Raw genomic sequence first — 26526 nt, forward strand, 5'->3', positions numbered from 1 at the left:
CCCGCAGGCTCACCCTGCATTCCATACCCCTCCCACCCATGGCCTGAGTGAGCCAGAGCCCCCTAATCAGCTGCTCCTTTAACCCCCTCCTGTCTGGTTGAAGAACAGACGCCAGAGGGCGACCTACATGCAGAGGCGGGGCCAAAACCAAAGCTGAACCCCAGGAGCTGTGAGAACAAAGAAGAGAAAGGGGAATCTCTCCCAGCAGCCTCAGAAGCAGCAGATTAAATCTCCACAATCAACTTGATGTAGCCTGCATAAGTGGAATACCTGAATAGACAACGAATCATCCCAAAATTGAGATGGTGGACTTTGGGAGCAACTGTAGACTTCAGGCTTGCTTTCTGAATCTAATTTTTTTCTAGTTTCATGTTTATTTCAGTTTCCTATTTAGAGCTTATTATCATTGGTAGATTTGTTTATTGATTTGGTTGCTCTGTTCCTATTTATTTATATATATATATTTTTTTCCTTTTTCTCTTTTTGTGAGTGTGTATGTGTATGCTTCTTTGTGTGACTTTGTCTGTATAGCTTTGCTTTTACAATTTGTCCTAGGGTTCTGTCTCTTTTTGTTGTTGTTTTATATTTTTAGTATAGTTTTTAGTGCTTGTTATCATTGGTGGATTTGTTTTTTGATTTGGTTGCTCTCTTCTTTTTTTAATTTTTAAAAAATTTTTAATAATACATATATTTTATTTTAATAACTTTATTTTATTTTATTTTATTTTATTTCGTTCTTTTTTCTCCCTTTTCTTCTGAGCTGAGTAGCTGACAGGGTCTTGGTGCTCTGGCTGGGTGTCAGGCCTGAGATTCTGAGGTGGGAGAGCCAAGTTCAGGACATAGGTCCACCAGATACCTCCCGGCCCCACATAATATCAAACGGTGAAAGCTCTCCCAGAGATCTCCATCTCAACGCTAAGGCCCAGCTCCACTCAACAAACAGCAAGCCACAGTGCTGGATGCCCTGTGCCAAACAACTAGCAATACAGGAACACAACCCCACCCATTAGCAGAGAGGCTGCCTAAAATCATAAAAAGGCCACAGACATCCCAAAACACACGACCAGACATGGACCTGCCCACCAGAAAGACAAGATCCAGCCTCATCCACCAGACACAGGCACCAGTCCCCTTCACCAGGAAGCCTACACAACCCACTGAACCAATCTTACCCACTGGGGGCAGAAACCAAAATCAACGGGAAATACGAACCTGCAGCCTACAAAAAGGAGACCCCAAACACAATAAGTTAAGCAAATTGAGAAGACAGAGAAATACACAGCAGATGAAGGAGCAAGGTAAAAACCCACCAGACCAAACAAATGAAGAGGAAATAGGCAGCCTACCTGATAAAGAGTTCAGACTAATGATAGTAAAGATGATCCAAAATCTTGGAAATAGAATGGAGAAAATACAAGAAACATTTAACAAGGATCTAGAAGAACTAAAGAGCAAACAAACAATGATGAACAGCACAATAAATGAAATTGAAAATTCTCTAGAAGGAATCAATGGCAGAATAACTGTGGCAGAAGAACGGATAAGTGACCTGGAAGATAAAATAGTGGAAATAACTACTGCAGAGCAGAATAAAGAAAAAAGAATGAAAAGAATTGAGGAGAGTCTCAGAGACCTCTGCGACAACATTAAATGCACCAACATTCAAATTATAGGGGTCCCAGAAGAAGAAGAGAAAAAAAAAAGGGACTGAGAAAATATTTGAAGAAATTATAGTTGAAAACTTCCCTAATATGGGAAAGGAAATAGTTAAGTCCAGGAAGCACAGAGAGTCCCATACAGGATAAATCCAAAGACAAACATGCCAAGACACATATTAATCAAACTATCAAAATTTAAATACAAAGAAAAAATATTAAAAGCAGCAAGGGAAAGGCAACAAATAGCATACAAGGGTATCCCCATAAGCTAATTTTTCAGCAGAAACTCTGCAAGCCAGAAGGGAGTGGCAGGACCTATTTAAGGTGATGAAAGGGAAAAACCTACAACCAAGATTACTCTACCCAGAAAGGATCTCATTTAGATTCAATGGAGAAATTAAAACCTTTACAGACAAGCAGAAGCTAAGAGAATTCAGCACAACCAAGCCAGCTTTACAACAAATGCTAAAGGAACTTTTCTAAGCAGAAAACACAAGAGAAAGAAAAGACCTACAATAACAAACTGCAAACAATTGAGAAAATGGTAATAGGAACATACATATCGATAACTACCATAAATGTAAATGGATCAAATGCTCCAACCAAAATACAGAGACTGGCTGAATGGATACAAAAACCAGAGCTGTATATACGCTGTCTACAAGAGACCCACTTCAAACCTAGGGACACATAGACTGAAAGTGAGGGGATGGAAAAAGATATTCCATACAAATGGAAATCAAAAGAAAGCTGGAGTAGCAATTCTCATATCAGACAAAATAGACTTTAAAATAAAGACTACTGAAAGAGACAAGGAAGGACACTACATAATGATCAAGGGATCGATCCAAGAAGACGATATAACAATTGTAAATATTTATGCACCCAACATAGAAGCACCTCAATACATAAGGCAAATGCTAACAGCCGTAAAAGGGGAAATGGACAGTAATACAATCATAGTAGGGGACTTTAACACTCCACTTTCACCAATGGATAGGTCATCCAAAATGAAAATAAATAAGGAAACACAAGCTTTAAGTGATACATTAAACAAGATGGACTTAATTGATATTTATAGGACACTCCATCCAAAAGAACAGAATACGCTTTCTTCTCAAATGCTGATGGAACATTCTCCAGGATAGATCATATCTTGGGTCACAAATGAAGCCTTGGTAAATTTAAGAAAATTGAAATCATATCAAGTATCTTTTCTGACCACAATGCTATGAGACTAGATATCAGTTACATGAAAAAATCTGTAAAAAATACAAACACATTGGATGCTAAACAATACACTACTAAAGAACCAAGAGATCACTGAAGAAATCAAAGAGGAAATCAAAAACTACCTGGAAACAAATGACAATGAAAAAACGATGACCCAAAACCTATGGGATGTAGCAAAAGCTGTTCTAAGAGGGAAGTTTATAGCAATACAATCCTACCTCAAGAAACAAGAAACATCTCAAATAAACAACCTAAGCTTACACCTAGAGCAATTAGAGAAACAATAGCAAAAAATCACCAAAGTTAGCAGAAGGAAAGAAATCATAAAGATCAGATCAGAAATCAATGAAAAAGAAATGAAGGAAATGATAGCAGAGATCAATAAAACTAAAAGCTGGTTCTTTGAGAAGATAAACAAAATTGATAAACCATTAGCCAGACTCATCAAGAAAAAAAGGGAGAAGACTCAAATCAATAGAATGAAAAAGGAGAAGTAAAAACTGACACTGCGGAAATACAAAGGATCATGAGAGATTACTACAAGCAACTATATGCCAATAAAATGGACAACCTGCAAGAAATGAACAAATGCTTTGAAAAGCACAACGTTCTGAGACTGAACCAGAAAGAAATCGAAAATATAAACAGACCAATCACAAGCACTGAAATTGAAACTGTGATTAAAAATCTTCCAACAAACAAAAACCCAGGATCAGATGGCTTCACAGGCGAATTCTATCAAACCTTTGGAGAAGAGCTAACACCTATCCTTCTCAAACTCTTCCAAAATATAGCAGAGGGAGAAACACTCCCAAACTCATTCTACGAGGCCACCATCACCCTGATACCAAAACCAGACAAAGATGTCACAAAAAAAGAAAACTACAGGCCAATATCACTGATGAACATAGATGCAAAAATCCTCAACAAAATACCAGGAAACAGAATCCAACAGCACATTAAAAGGATCATACACCAAGATCAAGTGGAGTTTATACGAAGAATGCAAGGCTTCTTCAACATATGTAAATCAATCAATGTGATACACCATATTAACAAATTGAAGGAGAAAAAACATATGATCATCTCAATAGATGCAGAAAAAGCTTTTGATAAAATTTAACACCGATTTTTGATGAAATCCCTCCAGAAAGTAGGTATACAAGGAACTTACCTCGACATAATAAAGGACATATAAGACAAACCCACAGCCAGCATCATTCTCAATGGTGAAAACTGAAAACATTTCCACTAAGATCAGGAACAAGACAAGGTTGCCCACTCTCACCACTATTATTCAACATAGTTTTGGAAGTCAGCCACAGCAATCAGAGAAGAAAAAGAAATAAAAGGAATCCAAATCAGAAAAGAAGAAGTAAAACTATCACTGTTTGCAGATGACATGATACTATACATAGAGAATCCTAAAGATGCTACCAGAAATCTACTAGAAATCTACATGAGCTGCTTGTATATTTTGTAGATTAATCCTTTGTCAGTTACGTCCTTTGCAAATATTGTCTCCCATTCTGAGGGTTGTCTTTTTGTCTTGTTTATGGTTTCCTTTGCTGTGCAAAAGCTTTTAAGTTTCATTACATCCCATTTTTTAATTTTTGTTTTTATTTCCATTTCTCTAGGAGGTGGGTCAAAAAAGATCTTGCTGTGATTTATGTTATAGAGAGTGATGTAAGTCAGAAAGAGAAAACAAATACCATATGCTAACACATGTATATGGAATCTAAAAAAAAAAAAAAAGGGTTCTGAAGAACCTAGGGGCAGGACAGGAATAAAGATGCAGACGTAGAGAATAGACTTGAGGACACGGGGAGGGGGAAGGGTAAGCTGGGGCGAAGTGAGAGAGTGGCATGGACATATATACACTACCAAATGTAAATTAGATAGCTAGTGGGAAGCAGCTGCATAGCACAGGGAGATCAGCTTGTGCTCTGTGACCACCTAGAGGGGTGGGATAGGGAGTGTGGGAGAGACACAAGAGGGAGGGGATATGGGGATATATGTATACATATAGCCGCTTCACTTTGTTATACAGCAGCAACTAACACAACAATGTAAAGCAATTATACTCCAATAAAGATGTTAAAAAATATATTCCTTGACAAATTTATTCAAGATGAAATGAACAGAGGAAGAAGCTGACACTTTAAACCAAACCAAAGGTCAAGTCAGGCAATAAAAATGCTTCAATACTGCTTGCTGTTAGCATGCATAGTAAGATACAGGTTGTGCACTAAAATACTTTGCACCTAGAGAGACTTGATTCTTAGCAATTTTATAGCTACAGCATATTCAGTGGAGTGATAGCTCTTCTGCAAATAAATAAGAAGACAGTAAGAAATGGAGCGGGGCAGAGTAATTCTATATGAGAAAAAAAACACCATTAAGGCATAAGTATTTTTAGAAGATGAGCATCTTGCTCTACCAGTTAAAAAGCCCAAGTTAATTTTCCGCCATGGGTCCCTTCTGAGGCAAATCAGTAAAATGACACCATGAAACTGACACCAGACCAAAACTATACATGTCCTTTAATACATGAAATGTAGCCACTAATTTGCTTTGAGTGAATTTTTTCTGGCAGTTCTTAAGACCAAAGTATACGATAGAGATAATATCCCATATAATGAGGTTCTCAGAACCTATAGCTTATTGGTTAAGGTATTTTGATACAATGAGTCCTTTACCAGAAATTGCTTGTGCACTCAACCAAGGCTGGTAACCAGTTGATAATAAGACTAATTGTAATAAGTCACAATTCAATAAGAAGGACTTTGCCTAGGTAGGACAAAAATTTAAGGTTAAGTATTTTTCCTTTCAATTTATAGAATTTGTGTGTGTGTGTGTGTGTGTGTGTGTGTGTTTGGCTGAGTAATTCAGGCTCATAGGTGGCTGGATCGTTGTAGAGTTATTGGGGTGGTTGATTAAGGGGAAGTGTATGTGTATATGTATGCATATAATATATATATATATATGATTTCTAAGCATACATATGTATATATTATTTACATAAATAATTTGGGGGAATATATTATACATTTAGCCAATGCAGTAAATATCTCTGGCTTGACTGATTAATATCTACTGAGAAATAATACTCCAAGTCATTAGAACATATTAAAAGAGAAAAGGGATTGCTTAGCCTGATTCAAGAGGCATAACCAAGAGTGTCTTGAAGGGGGAAAGGAAAAAAAAAAACTCTTGACAGTAACTTCCTACTTACCATATTGTGAATTCTTCCTAAAGAAATAATAAAAATTCATGTTACTTAAAGTATACTGAAGGAAGCATTGAATATTATACTGTAGCAAACAGTTTTTACTAAGCAGAAGATGGATTGGGTGACACATGAGGTCTACATTTGTACCTCCTTTCCTTCCTATCTGTTTCTCATTGAACACTTTTGTCTCAAGAAAAGAACAGCATGGTGCCCAAAGAAGCTTCCACTCAGTCTTTACAATTCTGCATTCATTCCTTTATTTAGTAAAAATGTAAGAGGTTTTTGTTTTGCTTTTATGCTTTTTGTTCCATATACAAGGCCAGGAACCATTTGCTCTTTGTTCTTGGTTGTTGAAAAATGTAGCATATGGTAAACTTTTTCACTGAATAGGCATTCATGATCATGCATTTGAAAATGCATTAGAAGAATTTATGAGACATGTGGGGACATGGGCTGCATCTGAGACTAAAATCCTTATCACATGCTTTTATGGTATTCTACTGTGATGACTTGTGTGGTGGGGGAGGTAAGGACACCTCACTATTCCTTCGTTAACTGATAGAACAATTGGAGGTAGTTGTAAGTAATTGAAAAGGTCTAAACAGGAATTTGGTTTTTTTTAATCAAATTATTATGGAGGCTGTTCTCTGCCATATTCTAAGTAATTAAAATAATCAGTGCTATAGTTTTTATAATGCTCTTTGAAAATATATAGTAATTATCAAAACAGAACATTTGATGACCCAAAATTTCAGTCTTATGCCTTTTTCCCAACTCTTAATTGTGTATACTTTTATACAATAATTCCTAAGACGTGTATGCTTATAAATTTAGTTTTTAAATAAACTTTCAAATTGGCAAATCTTATATACTAGGGAATATGTATAATCTACCTTTAATATAGAGGACTACAAATTCCAGCCATAAAATTACTTTATTTTGAAAGGCTACTTTTATTTGTTTGGAATGTTTCAAAGATCATGTAATTATATGTGGGATATGGGAGAGAAAAGATTACAAAACAAACACTTCATTGCTATTTCTTAAAAACAGCATTTATATCACATCTGTGCAATCGTGAGCAAGCTGGAAAGTATGAACAATGAGCAAAAAGAACATTTAAGAGAAAAACTTTTTAATTTTTAAGCTTTAAATATATTATTGTGAAAAAACATCAAATTTTAAACTCTGAAAAGGTCCTTCAGAGTTTGCTTTGGATTAGAAGTGCTAATACATTGATTATTGACAAATGTGACTTTACCTCAGCAGTTGAAATAGCTAATATTGATATTAGAAATATTTTATGAAATAACTCACTAAAGCAAAGAAATTTGGGGATTTTTTCCCGTGTGCTTAATGAGATGTATATACCCTTTTCATGCATTGTAAATATTAGTGCATATGTATTATCTTAGAGGTATATTAAGTATGGCTTGAATAGCATTTCTTGATTTTAATTAGGCTACTCTGCCTCGTGGTATCTTCATTTAACAGGTAATGTGAATTTAACAGGGACTTTGTTGTACACTCTGTTTTATTTTTATAGTATGCACATAAGTTCAAAATGCCAACACATTCATTATGCTGTGTAAAGTTTATACCGGAAAGGTTCCAATCACTTTGAAAAAGATCCTGTCATTATTTCTGTTGTAAATCACTACGCCAAGCTTCTGAGAAGGAACATTTTGAACTGAAATTTGAAATATAGATGAAACCCTAAGATGTTTACAAAATGTGGAAATATCTTTGGTTGATTCCCAAGTATCAACAGCACATTAAGGCAGGGAATCATTGATCAAAATTCAATGATACAATGAATGTTTTATTAGTTAAGTATCATTAATCATTATCCTGAAAAGCGCAGCGTGTTAGAGGGTTTGTTTCTACCGCAGTTTACCAAGGTGCCCATTGTTGGCAGATGCGGCTCCTCCAGATGGAGGAGGTGGAAGCACATGAGTCCCCACATGGAAATAGCTTCCTGTTCAGAAAGGTCTGATGAGGTGAGGGAAACTGTGGTGGGGATGGGATATGATGAAGAGGAGAAGGAAAGCAGGAAAAAAAAGTGAAGATGGCATTATTTGTGTAAAAAGAGAGTGCACAAGATCATTAGTTTATTCAGCCATCTAGTTTTCCCTCAGCGCTTTCTCTGTGCCTGTCTCAAGGTGGGCACTGATGCAGGTGGTTTCATGGGGAGAAAGGTGATGAATGACTACTTACAGAAGTGCATAGGGGAAGGACAGGAGCAATGGAAATACACGTGTCTCATGCAGAGCATGGGTGAGGAGAAAAGCTTCCAGCTTTATGGTCTAAAGTGTGTGTTCTTCAGACCTCTCAGGAAAAGGGCATGGCTGCTAACGCCTCCCCTACTCTCCAGACTTTCCTCATTGCAGCACACTACTCTATCCTTAACGTGCTACTTGTTTGCAGTATTGGCCCTCTTTGGGTCTTCCAAATAGGGAATCATACATGTCTGGGGCTCAAAGGTCTTAGAATTTTTTCTGAGTGAGTAGGAAAAAAAATTTAATCTCAATTCTGATAAAACAATTTAAGCCAAGAAACATAATTTAATAAAAGGTGTCCTAGATATTAGTGAATTTCCTAATATTTCAGTGAAATCTAAAAATAATTTTAAAATATCTATAAAATGTGAATCGATCTATAAAGTTTGATCCTGTGGATCTGCCTCTTTTTTTTTAAACTGCATTAATTTACAAATATACCCACAAAATGACACTACCAAAAGATCAAAGGAGCATATAAAGATGATGCTGTCTACCCTTTCCAATGACATATTTTTAAAAGTCTTATCAGTGGATGTTTAAAACCAAAGTGGTGCACTATTTCAAAATGTCATTGTTTGCACTCTAAATTGTAGAAAATGGCAAATCTGAATATGGCATTATTCTCTTAGTCATAAAAAATCATTGAATTTCATTGAAAAGTATTTAATGTCAAATATATAAAACCATGTTATTCTCAGAATAATCCCTATGAAAAAAGTGTGGGAAGCCAAGTTATTCCCATTTGATAGATCAGGTAGCTGATGCAAAAAGACATTTAACTGACATGTTAGTATTTGATTATTAATTTCACAAGTAAGGGGCATCACTATATACGTCAGCACTGTTCTGTATCCAAAACAAAGATTCTTACTTTAGTGGAGCTTACATTCGCACTGAGGCAAGAAAGACATTAACTATATTAAATAAAATGATATAATAGAAAGTGCCATGTGAAAGAAAACAGAGCTGGGAGGGGATGGTTTGCAGTCTTAAGTAAAGTGTCACTGAGGCAATGACATTTGAGCAGAGAATGGAAGGAAGTGTGGGAGAGTGCCTGTGGATGTCTTGGGGAGAATATGTAAGTTTGAAGAAGTCCCCAGAACAGAATCAGAGTCTCCCAAGCGTGGGCAGCATGTTCCACAGTGAACTGGATTTAAGGCTTCCTATAGAATTTCTGTGAGGTAATAGCATATAGTTGGGAAAGAGTTAGTTGTTTGTTTTTAGAAGTCCCTGACTTCTTAAAAACATTGCATTTAACAAACATTTATTGCATTTCAGCTATTCTCTTATTTACTTCTACACTCAACAAATATTTTGTGAGTTCCTAATATGTGTCAGGTACATTAGTAAACAGCACAGGCAATCCCAGCCCACAAGGGACATAGGCTGAGATGGAAGACACAGCCAACGTCCTCCAGAAGCTTACCATCCAGAACTTAAGACACGATACCACTAACTTACACAACAGGATTATCTAATTGAATATGCATTAAACGTGCAATCATAGTTAATGAGAGCAAAAGAGCTACATCTCATAAAATAATTACAGTAACAGTATTTACATAAAATTTTCATTTGGGATTTAAAATCTTTACAGAAAATGTTTCAATAATCTTTATAACACCCATGTGTTATATGTATAGTATTGGAAAAAGCACCCAGACTATTTAAGGTAGCGCATTATTCCATGTAATTATCTTGAGAGGTTTTTTTTTATTAATACTTTATTTTTAACCTGTTTTTTAACCTCAAATTCCTATATCACATTTTAATACTGTATTTATTAACCTTATTAATTTATGAAGGCAGTTCATTAAATGAATATTTGTTATAGCCTCTAAATTGAAAAAGTTTAAAATTGGAATACAGATACTTTATAACATATTTCAAATCAACTCCTTTATGTGCCTTTGAAAGGCTGTGTCCCTGAATGAACCACATCAATACAGGCAACATATCATGACCTTTTAAGCAGAAGAAAAATCAAATCTCATTCACAGGTTTTATGTAGGTGACACCATTTTTGTGTACAGTGAATTCAAATTTTATGACTTCAGTTGACTTACTGCAACCTCAGTGAAGGGTCAACAGTGATAGAACAACCTAAATCCAGTTAGACATCATAGATTAAAGCCAGTGCCAAAATCATGCTATGAAGACAGTAAATGACTTATAGGTATGAAAATATATGGTAGTCTTGGTAGTTTCATATATGCACTTTTTCTCCATTGTTGCAGCAAGTACTATAATCTTTATAGGGATGAACTAGAAAAGTTTTTTAAATTAATAAAAAATAACAAAAGGCCATCTTTCCTTCTACAGACAGTTGTTATGTTCACATTAGGTGCTATTCAATGCTGAACCAAATGATAAGAAAATGAAGGTGAATAAAAATTAGCATGTTTTCCCATTGAGTGGAGTAAGGGAAGACAGTGGTATAAATAAACATGCATCTGTGATATAGTGTGATAGAAACTGAAATAGAGGTAGATGCATCACACTCAAATACCTAGTAAAAACAGTAATTCTGTCTCTGAGATCATTGAGGTCAGTATGGTAGAAGTTAGCTCTGTGTTAGAACTTGAAGAATGAATAGGAGATATACTGTCAGAGGAGTAGTGTGGGCTATAAGAAGAAGGATCAGCACAGGGAAAAGAATGGAAGCCAAGAAAAGTCTGGTGGCCAGTATATATAGTGTATTCAGTTTGGTGTGTCAAGATAAGGGGCAGCAAGGTGATTTGGGACCAAATTATAAAGAGTCAACACTACCCTGTTTTCATTCCTTAACATGTTTAGGTGATTAGGAAACAGCGATCATCTCATTGGGTCTTTCTCCCTTGATCTTCCCTTTGACTTCATGATTTCCTAGGCAGTTCAGTCTGCCTATCTAGCTTAGATGGTACTTATGGAGTCACAGTGAAATAATACATTGAGCAAGAACACAGAAATAAGGTTAGTCTCTGAAAATAAAAGTAATAAAAATTGACACACATTGAATGAAATGCATCATGTATAAAAATAAACCCACATAGTTTTCTATAAATGTGTGTTTAAGGAGCAAAGAGAAATGAGTCAGAGAAAAAATATTATAGATAGAGAGTTTAAGATTTATATTTACTCTTGTTAGCTGTACAGTCCTGAGTACTTAACCTCTTTAAATAAGTTTTTTTTCTTTCCTATCTGTAAATTGGGGCTGATAATTTCCACTTTGTCATGATTAGAGATAAAACACGTGAAATGCTTAACATAGTGCTTGACACATGCAAGTACAGAGCAAGTGCTAGTTCTTGTTGTTCTTGTTAAACTTAATAAAAGTGGTATCAGTTAGCTTTGGCTACATAACAAAACACCCCAAACTTAGTTGATTGAAGCAACTATGAATTTAGTTCACAATTCTGCATGCATGTTAGCGATTTGGGCTGAGCTAAGCTGTGTGGTTCTTCTGGTCTCAGCTGGTCTTACTCCGTCTATAGTCAACTTCCAAGTAGGCTATGTGCTGGCTGGTCCCAAGTGCCTCAGCTGGATGGTTCATCCCTGTTCCACGTGGTCTCTGATCCTTCAGCAGGCTGTACTAGCTTGATCACATGGCTAGGCAGGATTTCAAGAGAGTAAACAGAAGAGGATAAGACCTCTTCAAGCTGTGGTTTGACACTGGCACAGCATCACTTCTGTGATATTCTATGGATTAAAACAAGTCACAAAGCCCACATTCAAAAAGCAGGTAGATAAATCCCCCACTTTATCAGAGTAGCTGCACAGTTACTTTGCAAGGGGGTATGGATACAGGGAGGGGAACACTTTCTTTCAAATAGACTACCACAAGAGGGTTGAGGACACAAAATCAGCTAGAATCTCTAATGTAAACTGAAAGGATAGGAAATCAATATGGTATAGTCTTGATGTAGTCAAGAGGAACTTGGAGTCAACAGACCTGAGCTTAATCCCTGCCTCTGCTATTGATTTACTTTATGCTGGTAAAGTAAATTATCTGTGCTCATTATTCTCAATACAAGGTTTTCTAAGTTCAAAATTATTATGTGGAATAAATGAGATAATGTATGTGAAAATGTGTATTAAGTGTAAATCTATAAACAAATATAATGGATTATTATTCATGGATATAAAGTATACTTTATAAAATGTGAGAGGTTCTTGAACTTCTTACCTTGCACCACCTACCTGTCCTTCTCATTCTTTCTGTAGAATGTAGAAATTTACTTACATTTAGATATTGTAAATGTAATGCAATACATTATTTAACTGCTTGGATTACTTGCAGTGTGTGTTACTTGCAGTTTCTTTTCTCAGCTACCTATTTCATTATTCCTTTGAGGCAAACATTTTTGAATCCTAATTAAATATAAGGTACAATACTAGATTCTAGAGATATAGAGATGAAAAACTGGGCCCTATCCCCAACAACTTTGGTCATCTTTTGAAAGACATACAAACCACAATTTAGTACAATATAGTAAATGTTATGATAAAGACATGCAAAGGGTGCTATGGGATCTCAGAAGACACAGGAGAGGAAGGGTGAACAGGTAAGCCTTCCTGGGAAAGGTAATGGGCAAAAGAGGAACAGGAATTTACTAGGCAAAATAATCTAAAATTCAAGGCCAAATGCTCAGCTGATTAGAAACCATTGTTTTAACCCCTTGCCTGAATAAATCTGGTTTCAACCTATGCATCCAGCTCCATGCCCTCAAAGTGTAGCCATTCATTTCCCCCAAAGCTAAATTGAACTGCTTGATATTCCTTAAGCAGAGCATATTCCTTAAACCCAGCACCCTGTGCCTTTGTTTCTGCTGCTTACTACAACTGGAGTACTCTTGGCCTTTTCATTTCTAACCAGTTTCCAATAAATACCCATGGATGATTTCATAGTCGATTAAGAGTTCCTTTACTCTGAGGTCTTCCCTGATTCACACAGATACAGATACTCACTCTTTCCTTTCTGCTCTCACTGTATTCTGGTTCATACACTATAATTATTTTTGTATCAATTTACATATGTCTCCTTTATTATACCATATGAGCACAGGGACCATTCCTTATTCATTCAGACAAAAGGAGTAGACATATGGTCAAGAGAATGCAGAATACATGTTACATTCAGGAAGCAAAGTAGGGCTTCCCTGGTGGCGCAGTGGTTGAGAGTCCGCCTGCCGATGCAGGGGACGCGGGTCCGTGCCCCTGTCCAAGAAGACCCCACACGCCGCGGAGCGGCTGGGCCCGTGAGCCATGGCCGCTGAGCCTGTGCGTCCGGAGCCTGTGCTCCGCAACGGGAGAAGCCACAACAGTGAGAGACCCGCGTACTGCAAAAAAAAAAAAAAGGAAGCAAAGTAATTCAGTGCGGTTGGAGCAAATGTCCCATTGTGGTCTTGTATAGCATGAATTTGGATTTGAAGCAGAAGTGTGATATGATCAGGTTTGTCTCTTAGACGGATCTGGCAGATGACATAGGCTGATATCAGAGATGGGGAGACTAATAAAGAAGGTACTTCAGTAATCCAGGGGAGCAGTGGTGAAGGTCTTCACTAAGACAGTCATGATGAAGAGTCAGGAGAGATATTTGATGAGTAAACTAGAGCAATACTTCTCAGTCTATTCTGCATGTTAGAACTATCTGGAGATCCTGACAAAACACTGATGACTGGGCCTAACTACATACAGATCTTGGGGTTACGTTTTTAACTCTCTAGGTGATTTCAGTGCTCAGCCAAGTCTGAGAACCAGTGGACTAGAGAGTATTTGGTAAGTAATTGGATGTAGGCAATGAGGGAGAAATGAAGAAAGAAAATCTCCTCCTAGTTTTCTAACTTGGGACAAAAGGGTAGAGTATAAGCAAATTCAATGTGGGGAAAATGCAAATTCAGGGTGGAGAAATTTAAGTTTGATTTGGGGCAAGTTGAACATAGGTGCTCAAAGATAGTTGAATATGCTGTTCTTGCACTCAAGAGAAAGACACAGGTTGGAGGTGTTTACTTTGTGAATTTTCTGCATATAGGTATTCTCTGAATTCATTGTGAACATGATGTCTACGTTAAAAGAGGACCATGAGTAGAACCTGGGGGCATCAACGTGGAAAGGTGGTTAAAGGCAGGAGAGCCTGAGAAGGAATAGCAAAAATAGGAAAAATAGGGGTAGAAGGAGGTATCTCCAAAGCTCACACAGAGGAGAGTCTCAGGAAGTGGAGGTGGTTAACCGTCTCAGTGCTGGAAAGAGTTCCAGTATAGATTTGGGCTGAAAAGTATCTAATAATTTTGCCAAGGTTACTGGTGACCTAGGGTAGATCAGTTGCTAAATACAGTGGGGACGGAAACTACATAAAAATCTAGTAAGAAGTGATGAAAAGGAGAGGAAAAAAGCAGTTACTGTAGTTCCTGAATAGTCTACAGTGGTTTTTTATTTCTTGTTCTAGTGGAAAACATCTCTGATTTTCTATGGACACTATGTGCATATTTTATAACTTTGAACATGACTTTTCTGTATTAGGAATAGTTGTGTAAGCAAGGTAGTTGTGGGTCCCACAAAATAAGCAAAGAAAATGATAAATTTTAAAATAATATAGAAGACAGCTTTAAGAGTACTATTCTCATTTGCAACCATTAAATTAGCAGTAACCATATAAAATTTGAAGAGCTTATGAGTTTTACTTTTAATGTTCTACTCTCAATGTGTACATTTCAGGAAAATTGTACCAATCTCACTTTAGTATATTTGTACCGTGGTATAAAGAACATTTACAATTTGAATGTTGTACAATTAGTTAATATTTAGTAAACATATTTTCTTAGTTTTAAATGTCTTTTAAAATCACATGTCCCATGCTATTTTTCCTCCTCAATATAATATAATCCCAGTAGTGTTAGCAATGATTTTGTTAAATTGTTTGACAAAACCTAACTTGGCCACTTGTAATTTACAATTGTTCACCTTTGTCACTTTGCAGTTTTTCTGTACTAAAAAATTTAGGTTGTCTTGAAGCTGAATTGTTGACTGAATTTCCAATATAGTTCACAGTATGATTACAGAATACAAAATCAGTGTTTCCAACCTGTGTTCTAGGCATAGACTGTAAGTATTTGGGAATTTGACAAGATGGCCTGCTTGTAACTACTTGGAAATTTTATGTTGCTCTTCACCTTAATTTCTGATGTGCAGACTTTACTGTCATTCAGATTGAAAAAATAAATACTTAATAAAGTCATTTTATTTATTCCATAAGGAAATGAATTATAAAAAAAATAATTTGACTATGAATTGTGATTCTTTAATTTAAAAGTTTGGAAGGATGACAGTTGAAGCCATTTAACATTACTTTTCCTTGTTGCAGAGTAAGTGTCCTGTCGTTTTTAACCTTTGAAGTATTTTTCAGGGAGAAACAACACCCAAAATTTGATTCATAAATTATTATAGATTCATCATCACCTCTTGCCTTTTCAACAGCTTCTTCCTCTTTTCCACATCATTTCCATCGGCATAAAAACATACTCAAATATAGTCCATTTAAAAATATATGTATCTCACTAGACCTCCCACAGCCCTTCATCTGCTGCCTCATTGCTCTTTGAGCTAGCCCACAAAAACTGTTACAGAGCTTTGTGTATCAATTCTCTCACTCCTTCATATTCTGTTCATTCCATCTACTCCAGTCTGACTTCTGTCTTCCCTGTTTCACCGCCACCCTTCTTGTAAAGCTTACCAGTGGCATCTGTACTGCCAAATCCTGTGAACACTTCTCTGTTTTCTTACACCAGCTGTCAGAAGCATTCATCCCCGTTGATTGCTCCTTACTTTTTGGAACACTTCCCTCTCTTAGCATTTTCATGTGGCTCTGGGTTAATCTTCATCTCTTTCATTTTCTCTATTTTATTCTATTCTGTTTAGAAGTCACTAAGCTAGGTAGATTTAAATACCATTATATGTTGAAGTCTCTGCAGTGTTCACTTTCATCCCTAACCTCTTCAGTGAATTGTAGACTCATGTGTCCAGTGGCACACTTGATGTTATCACTAATGGGATGCTTGCTAGTCATTTTATATGTAACATATTAAAAATTGAACCTCTTAACAGTCCCCCACTTGTTACTGCACTATGCTTTGTTCCATCTTGGTGAAGTGTCTCTGCTCCACTCAGTGGCTCAAGCCAATAATCTAGGGATCATCCTTAATTTTTTCTCTGCTCTCACCTCCTGAGTCTAATCATTGATCTGCCTTGCTGGTCTTAGCTCAGAGTTCCACTTCTTGGTATCTCCATGAATATTATGCAAGCCACATTATTTCAACTCAACTGGACTCTTTGCTTTTACCCTACAGCCCCTCATTCTGTTCCCTGTAAAGTAGCCAGAAGCATCTTTTGAAAATGTAAATTGGATCATTTTATCACCCTCCTTTAAACCTTTCAGTGGTCTCCCATTATACCTACAATAAATCCAAGCTCCCACAGGTTTCAGCTCCCAGAGATATGGCTACTGCCTGCTTCTCTCGTCTCCTCTTACACTCTTCTTGCCCTGTCATGGAATACCATCTACAAAGGGCTTCTCTTTTTAAGTATATCAGGCTCACTCCTACTTCAGAGTCTTTGCACATGCCGTTTCCTCTGCCTGGAATGCCACTTTTCACTCAGGTCCCAATCCATTCTTCTGTGTGAGGTGCCTTCTTATCTTTTATTTCTCAACTCAGAGAGCCCTTTACTGACCATCAACTAATGAGGCTCTGTGCACCCCTGTGATTCTCCATCTTGCTCTTCTCTATTTTTCCTTAATCTTGACCTGGAAATAGTCCTAATAATGTATTTTTTAAATGACTTTTTCCCTCCCTAAAAATGTAAGCTGCAGGAAGGTAGGGACTTTTCCTCTTTTGCTCATCACTTTTGAGTTACAGTTCCTGGCTCATAGAAGGTCTCAAAAGATACTGGTTAAATGCTGATAAACAAAGACTCTGAATCAATATCTTAAACTCCTCTGCATGTCATCCAGTGCCTACCACAGCAGATGCTCAGCTTCCATATTAATTGATTAACTGACATTGTTTGAATCTCTCACTAGACTGTATCAAAAAATGTAGGATATAGTTATGTATAGACACATCCAATAATGTTTTAAAATTTAGCCATGAAAAACGGAGCACTTAGAAATGGCATAAATTAAATGAAAGATAGGGAAATGTTCCTTGGTTTTAAAAATGTTTCATTGGGTATTCATTTCTAGTAACATTTCATGATGTTTCACAATGTAAAATACACATCAATTCTTTTTTTTTCATAGGAAAAAAGTAACCTGTCTTCCTTTGTTTGATTACAAACTAAGCACAGCAAAACACTGAAGGGCTTTCTAATCATCAAAGAAAGATTAAATTCTGTCCAGTGTTCTTTTAGTGTTAATGTCTTTTAGCCTGACTTTTCAAAAAATCCTAATATCTCTTAATAAAAACTAAAATGATTTGGAGTCATCATATTCCTCTGAAATAGAATGTCACCATATAATTTCACAAACTATCCCTTGGTCTTAGATAAAGATTTTACACTTCTTAGATAATTTAGCATTTAAAAATAGTGTATAAAGTTATTTTTCCCTTAAATTTACTTGACAGAAAAAAAATGCTTAGGAAGTTATTTTAAAAGTGACAATTCTAGTTTTGCATGTAGTAATTGCCAAGACTGTCAGTGATAGAAAATAGAATATAACTTGGGTTTTCTTAAGCCCAAAGTGGTATTTATTGGTTCACTTGTACAGGCATATTAGTGGTACACCTGACTTAGAAGTGGAAGAGACATCTCTCCATCTTGCATCTCTACCTTCCTCTGTCTCTGCTTTTTTTTACCTAGTGCAGCTAGCCTTGGGTAGGAGTGGGAGGGTTGGGTTGGTTAGGTAAGCAGTCAGTGATTACCAGCTACTCTGAACATCCTTCATTCCAGTGCAGGGACCAAAGAGGAAAAAAGCCTTTAACTCCCCAGCTCCATTGAAGGACTTTAATGAGACCAGAGTAGTTGATCACTGTGATTAACCCTGTTGGAGATATTTTCCTAGCTTTTTGGGCAAGAAGATAAAATCTGTTTTTAGATGATGAGGAAAGAACAGGGTAGTGCTCGGCTGCTCAGAACATACAAATATAACTTGTATCTGTTCAACGTAATGTATCTCTCCCACCTGTGGTCACCCTTCCCCAATGACAGTGTGCCCCAAATCATATCTAGTCACTGCGTTCCTAGGCATTTGATGGCACCAGTGTTCTCAAAGTTCAGGAAAATTCTCTGGGTGATACTTATTTCTCTCCATCGAGCTCAAGTGTAGCTCCTGTGATTCTCAGGCCTTATAAGGCAAGTGACGATTTTAACCAATCCAGGCACAATCAATATATATTTGAAGCAAAAACAGCTTTATCAAAATAAAACTCGGCATTTAGGGCTTCCCTGGTGGTGCAGTGGTTGAAAGTCTGCCTGCTAATGCAGGGGACACGGGTCTGAGCCCTGGTCTGGGAGGATCCCACATGCCGCGGAGCAACTAGGCCCGTGAGCCATGGCCGCTGAGCCTGCCGTCTGGAGCCTGTGCTCCGCAACAAGAGAGGCCGCGACAGTGAGAGGCCGGCGCACCGCGATGAAGAGTGGCCCCCGCTTGACACAACTAGAGAAAGCCCTCGCACAGAAATGAAGACGCAACATAGCAAAAATAAATAAACAAATAAACTCCTACCCCCAACATCTTCTTAAAAAAAACACACACACAAAAACCTTGCCACTTAGTAAAGAGGAACCATCTTAGTCGCTAGTTGAGAACATCTATCATATCCAGTTGTCGGTGCTAGTAAACCTTCCTTCCCTGGAAGTGGCTTTCTTTCTTTTTTTTATTTATTTTTATTTTTTTATTGTTTTTTGCGGTACACGGGCCTCTCACTGATGTGGCCTCTCCCGTTGCGGAGCACAAGCTCCGGACGCGCAGGCTCAGCGGCCATGGCTCATGGGCCCAGCTGCTCTGCGGCATGTGGGATCCTCGCGGACTGGGGCACGAACCCGTGTCCCATGCATCGGCAGGCGGACTCTCAACCACTGCGCCACCAGGGAAGCCCCTGATTCTTCTTTCTTAATTGCTCCTTCTAGTTCACGAGTTCTATGTATTTTGATATCTGACCCTTTTTTCTATTGCCAAGACCAGCACTCGCAACGGCCCTGCTCACTCTTCACTCTGACTCGTATAATAATTATTTGCCAACAGTTTTCACCAATTGTTTATTTTTTTTTCCCTTCTCTAACTCATGGTGTTCATTTCTGCTTAATTTTAAAAGGATGAGCTGCAAAAGCAACTCTCTGTTCCTAAACCTTTAGTGCCCTCGTACATTTATTCACTCAGTTTTACTATGTGCCAAACATCATGCTGGTTATTGTAGATAAAATGATGCATGATGCAGAGCAGTCCAGGCACCCATGGAGATTACAGTCTATCAGGAGAGAAAAAATTGACCCAATCTTAAGGACAGACTTGTTCAGTATTTCGAACTCTGGTATTCAGAACTCTCTCCAACTTATTTTCTGTCTTTCTCTTAATATTAAAAGCATTCATCTGACTTGTACAGCACATCTTTGTTTTGTTTTGTTTTTTAGACATACATTAAAAACCTGTATGTGGTGAGAGCCCAGTGGCTTTTAGTGGACTCTTCCACTGGACTCTGACTTTAGGCTTGGCACAAACTCTTTGTGTCACAATCTCATAGTCTTTAAATTGTAATAATAAAAAGAATTACTGACATATATTGAATATTTACATTAGGCCAGCAAAACCTAGTGGTTAAAAGCACAGACTGTCAGTCAGATTTCTGGGTCTGAGTCCTGGCTGTGACCTTTGCATATCAGCGCCTCAGCATCTTCACCTGTAAAATGGGGAGAATAATGTTGAGAATGATTAAGTAAGTTAATAAAGTAAAATCCATTAAAACATTACCTAGCACATCATTAGAGCCATAAAATCTTAGCAATTCAATGATCACTTTTCTAAGTAGGAAGGTACTATTATCCATATTTAACCAGTGAGAAAACTAAATATCTTGCCCAGGGCCACACAGTTAGTGGTAGAGTCTGAGCTCTGATCTAGACATTCTGGCTTCAGAGCAGATACTAGTAAATACTACTCTATGTAGCCTCCATTAAAGGTTACTGTAAGACTATAGTTAAATAATCAACATTTAACAAACTTTAAAACTATAATTCACTCTGAATATGATATGTAAGGTGTTATTATCCATACTATAATAAGATATGATTGAAGAAGACACTAATTTACTTCCTTTCCATACCTTGAAACCTTTTAGCTATACCAGTAATTATATTAATAAACATTTCTGTGTCATTGTATAATTTAAACAACCCTTTCACATACACAAATCCATGTAATTCCAACTATCACTCTTTGAGGTTGGCAAGGTCATTATTTTCTCCATTTTAAAAATGTGAATGCTGAGGATCAGAAAAGTTAAGTAACTTGCTCAAGCATTCAAAGAGAGTAAATGAGAAAGTCTCTAACATAAGTCTGAAGCCCCAGATCTCATCCTTTGCTTCACTATAATGCCCTGCTGTTTTTTTAATGATTTCTTTCAACAGATGGAAAACTAATTTTTATAATATAGTTTATCATTATAAACATATATATATATATATATCATATACCCTTGTGTACAAAGGCATAACTATTTGATCTAATATTCTTTCCTTTCTCTTTTTAAAGATTGTGATTGCTAGCATTATGTGCAGTTACAACAAAAATGACTGGATGGAACTCTCCAGAAAGGCTGAGGTAATGATTTCTTTCTAGTATATTTATTTTATTTCTTCTCTTCTATTTTTATTAGTTTTAAATAAAGAGCTGTCATGAAAAATAATCCAGGAGAAGTAAAATTGAATGGAAAATAGTAACTTAAAACATTTCTATTATAATTTGTTTACCTATGTTTTCATTAAAATGATGGAAATGTAAATTTAAAAGGAATCTATTCTATAAAAGTGGTCCCTTGGATTTCACACACTGCCTAAAAATCCTTTATTCTTTGAATCCATATGCTCTTTATTTGCATATTAAGCAAACTGTATATTATGATGGATGCCATGATAAAATTTAATTCTACCTTTGAGAGTCTAACTTGATCTTACCTTGCCTTTAGGCAAACTAGTTTGACAGCGAGAAAAGAAATTTTGAATATAAAACTCTTGAATATTTAAAATATAAAAGGTTCATTTAATACTATTCTAGTTTGAATACAGACATGCATAAAATGGTAGGACAGAATGCTCCTGAGTGGAACACTAGTCAGCAGGTTTTCTATAATATAAATTGAAGCTTGCACAAATGCAAACAACTAACCATGTGCCTCAAATTTGTATTTCAAATGGAAAAATACATACCTAAAATTGTATACTTATGTCTATCGTGTTGTCATGAAAAATACTGTAGACAGCTTGAGCTGGGGTTTCTTGAAAACCTCTCAGAAATATAGAAGACTAAATCTAACAATACTTATGAACTAAGGACTCTACATTATAAAATATTATAAAGCTTTCTATAGTGTTCAAAAATATTGATTGTATATTTTATTTGGATATCTTAAACCTGCGAGGGCAAAAATTATTTCTGGAACTTGGGGGGGTGAAATTAACATGATCAGTAATTGGCTTTATGATCTTTGTAGCTGGGTCCATTTCATACATGTATTTGCCTAATTGACCATGAAATCTTCCACAGAGCCCATGTTTGGCATGAGTTTTGCCAATTTAAAGCTTGACTATGATGAATGGCTTTATCATGCTACTAGCTTCTCTGCCTTCTGTAGAATAAAATACTTAAAGAATTTTCTTCAATAATGAGCATTAATTTTTAAATAAGCAAATTTTACTTTTAAAAAGTCAAAAGCCTTTATACATGTAACCAACTTAAAGATATTTTTCATATTTCTCACATTCTATACCTATTTCTTAAATTGTAGTTTAAAACTACAATTTGATATCATATTCTAGGTTCTTATAGCAATCAATCAATCCATAAAAGTAAAAGAGGAAGTAAGGAGGAAAAAAAAAGGAAAACATTAAAAAAAAAAAAGAAAAAGATATGCCTTCCATTCAGTCAAAACAGTCTGTGGGATCTCTCCACAGGAAAGCAATATACATATCAAGAAGTTCAATCCATAGATGGTGTCAATTAAAAAAAAACACTTCCCTCTAATCTTAAAATATGGACCAACTCAGGGTATAGCACATGAAGGAACTATCCCCAGGTCTTCACATCCCCCTGGAGGGCAGCAATAGGCAGCATGATTCCATCACAGCTTATATGGGGGACACCCAGTAAAGCTTTGTAGAGTCAGTATTTGGTTTTGTTTCTATGAACACATACTTCAAAACAGATTAAAACAGATTTTCTTACAGTGGAAGAGCCCACATTAAAACAAATCAACAAAAACAAAGAGTGTTCAAGCCAAAGTTACTATACCACTTAGAATGTACATTTCTTTCGGGGTGGTGATAATGAGGGGTAAGAAATCTGAGATAACACACCAGCTGTTGTAGCGAGCCACTGCTTTTAAGTTCGGCAAATCACTTAATGTGGTGATGGGTATACTTTAAATTCATGAATTTCCTCTCCTTAGAGTAGATTAATTCTTGAATTACGCAGTAGGGAATTGAGGAAATCTGCTCTTTACTGTTATATCTGAAAACAGAAATGTACATGTGTAACAGCAGAGCAGATCCAGTTGTATAAGAACATGAAAAAATAGAGACAGAAACTCTGTATCAGAATGAAAATTTGCACAAGAAGGGATCATTATTAGTTGTTTCACCAGAGGATACCATTTTATTTCACTATTTTGAATAAACATTTAAGACCACGTGGGTGGTTAAAAAAAAGAACCTAGTACATTCTTAAAATATAGTAAATTCTACTAAATGCTGTTTTTAAAAGTTAATGCACATACAGTATATCTTTTTTGTCACATGCATGTTCTTGGAAATAGAACCATGTTGAACCAAACCTTCCTTTTCACTCTAACCCTAGAATACCCACACTTTTAATGTCTTCTTTTATGCATTCCTCAACCTGGTTTTCATTTGTCTTGTCTTATGAACACCATAAAACAGAAGCAGCCTCTGGAAAAGTTTTTACAGCTTGGTGTCAAATCAGTAGCATGGTTAGGCTCTGCTCAATTTTTTTTGGTTCAGTTATCTGATGACACACTATCCTACTTTTCTGGGGCATTGATAACCTATTCCAATTCCATGCAAGGAAGATCCATGAAGCACCTACTATGTGCAGAGTCCCTGGCCAGCCAAAACAAACGTGAATAAGGTAGAGCCTCAACTGTGTAGGTATGTTCACAGTTTAAATGTGTATACCAAATGGAACCATACACAATAGTAGGTCTTGAATAGATCTTGAACTCATTTGAATAGATTTTTGAATCCATTTCTTTCTTAATGCGTGTTAGCTTAGAAAACAGAACCTGAGTCAAAATTAATGTGAAGATGCTTCATTGAAGGATTCAATTCCAGAGCGGTAAGAGTGAGGGCAGGGAAAGGCAATAGGAGGAAGGGAAAGCAGAGAGAGCATGGTGCATTCCAGAGCTGGCTGCCACTTCCCAAGGAGATGGAGCCAATCGCTTAGTCGTGTGGGACGGGGAGGGCTGTATGGAATTGTCCTGCCTCACAGCAGTTTACAGGAGAAGAAGGGGGAGGGAGCTATCTACCGGTTCCTTCCTGTCTCCTGTCTCTCATTGGTAAAATTTTACACTACAACACTTTACTTTCTTCTGCACTTTTGTGTTATGTGTCCTGCCCCCTTTAGGTAGCTGCTAGGGAAGTCAAATCCCACAGCATATTGAGGGCACTGGCCCTCCTGGAGCTCCCACTTTGACAGGTACAGTGGAGGCTGTGACAGAGCCCCACTCTCATCCTGAGGGAGCCGTGAGAACTGGCAATGACGGGAGATGTAGGATAGCACTTTTTAAGCTAGTGGTAAAAGCTTGGGTGGCAATTAAGGCCATCAGATTTGAGGAGATATATAAATTAGGTGTGGCTCAATAAACAATGCTACCATCCTAATCTAAGTTTATCTCAGGATGCCCCACTAATCTCTCCCTCAATCAATCCACAGTCTTCCCACTACCTTTCTTAAGATGCAAAACCCCTGACTTGACCTACATGGTATGGTAACTTGCCACTTCCCCAGTGTCACCTTGGGTATGTTCTTTACATTCCAGTCCCCGATGGCCTTCTTTCACTCCTCCAATACATTTACACCTCAGAGCCTTTGCTGTTCCCCTGGCCTGGAATATTCCCTCTTCCTCCACTCTGAGCTCCCTAACCAGTAGGTTAACCCCCTGTCCTACTCCTTCTAAGATCCTGTCCTCAAAAACTGGTTTACCATAAAGCTAATGAAGGTTAAGTTTCAGAGCTCTGACTTGTACAAGCTACTTCCAAGTGCCTGTACTAATTTTCTCTTTGTCATTTTAAAATTATTTTTCATTTTTAAAGAAGTTTCCCCAAATCGTACAAACTTCAGGCTCCGCCAAATCTGGGTCTACCTTTGCTTGTACCTTTTTTCTGCAGAATTGAATAAGATGGTGATAAACAGTGGTGTCATCATCCCTGTAACCTATCTTCCTTATGACAAAGCAAACTCTGGCAGGGGGGTAGAGACCCCCATCTGGTTCACTGTTTAATTCCCATTTCCAAACATATAGCTTTGCCAGCCAGCGGATACTCCTCAGATATTTGTTGAGTGAAGCAAAATAGAGGCACAGAGCTGGCATACTGGCATGTGACAAACAAAAAGGAAGCAATTATACAATAAATGGGAAGAGTGCACTTTATTGGGCACCAATGAACTTGAGGTGATTAAGATCCAAAGTTGAAGATTTTAAGTCAGGGACTTGATGAGGGATTGCCAAGGGTCTGGCTGTAACTGGTAGGATGAGGCAAGGAAGGCCCAGCTGAGAGGCATAGATGTCAAACCAGGTGGCCACACTATTCCTAGCAGAGAGTCCAAGTAAACCACTTTGAAGCCAGGTTCTTGTCATTTTTGACCCGGATCTGGGCTAGCAGTATTTCATAAAATTAAATAGATGTTGAAGTTAGGAAATCTCAAATAGACTGAGGTAAAAAGCAGAGAGACGCGTTACAGAAGTATGTAGGACCAGTTGGATATAAGTCCCTGAACACTAACAGTAAGCAGGACAGAATGGAATCAGGGAAGATAGACACCTAGTTGGAGACAAGAGGTAGTCACAGACTTTGTGCCCAGTGGGTCCCGAGCCAGGTCAGTGTTTACGTGTGCCACGTCCACTTCAAAGTGGTTTAAGATCCCAGAAAACTTGTGTCCCCAGTTTTGGATAGTTGAGACTAGTTGGCACTGTTGCTACATAGAAAGTTGGCAGTGGACCTCGTGTATTCTTTTAACAGAAGAAATTAAGAGAGAATCCAAAAAGAGTAGCTTCGTGCCTCTCCACCCTGCTTGGGCTCTGTTGTCCTTTGCCTGTTCCCCTGATCCATGGAAGATTTCCCTTCCCACTAGGACTCTGATGCACGACACCAAGCCACCCTCCACATGTCTGTCCTTCTCACTGTGCTTGGGCTCTGATATCCCACACTGGACCCTCATGGCTCTTCCTTAGATCTTCCTAGTCACCTACCTTGCTCTACCCCAACCAATGACTTTATAACTACATTGATCGGGAAGGAAGGGAGAGGTAAGGAAAGGAGAAGGGAAAGAGCTGTGTACCCGATTTTGCTGTATATATTGTACAAGGGTTTGTGGTTTTGCTTCCCTAGTTTCTCTGAGAGTTTTTATAAAATGATTCATAAAATTTTAGAAATCACACTACTACCACTACTCTGAGGATTCCTTAGAATAGTTTTCTTTTTTCCCCCTGAAGTATGGATAGCTACTCTAAATATTTTTCAGATCAAAGCTGAGGAAGGGCAAGTTGGAGATTCTAATTGGATGGATGGACTGAGAGACAGGTAGATAGATAGCAATTGTTTACACTCACATAGTATTTAATGTAGTCCAGGCACTTTTCTAAGTCGTTCACTTTGATTAAATTTATTTATACCTTAGAAAAGCAACCTTACGAGTTACTTT

At 37.2% G+C, this 26526-nt stretch overlaps 1 protein-coding gene across 2 annotated transcripts in view; it reads left to right on the forward strand.

Annotated features, from left to right (window-relative positions):
• The window catches only part of DPYD (dihydropyrimidine dehydrogenase), an 820498-nt gene that overhangs the window by 520068 nt on the left and 273904 nt on the right, over positions 1-26526 (forward strand). For both annotated transcript variants that reach the window (XM_029227639.1, XM_029227640.1), the window contains exon 15: positions 21124-21192. In XM_029227639.1, the coding sequence (XP_029083472.1) occupies positions 21124-21192 (69 nt within the window). The remainder of the gene's footprint in view (positions 1-21123; positions 21193-26526) is intronic.

The sequence above is a fragment of the Monodon monoceros genome, unplaced genomic scaffold (assembly GCF_005190385.1).
Source record: "Monodon monoceros isolate NGI ecotype Baffin Bay Population unplaced genomic scaffold, NGI_Narwhal_1 Super_Scaffold_18, whole genome shotgun sequence".
Taxonomy (NCBI): Eukaryota; Metazoa; Chordata; class Mammalia; order Artiodactyla; family Monodontidae; genus Monodon; species Monodon monoceros.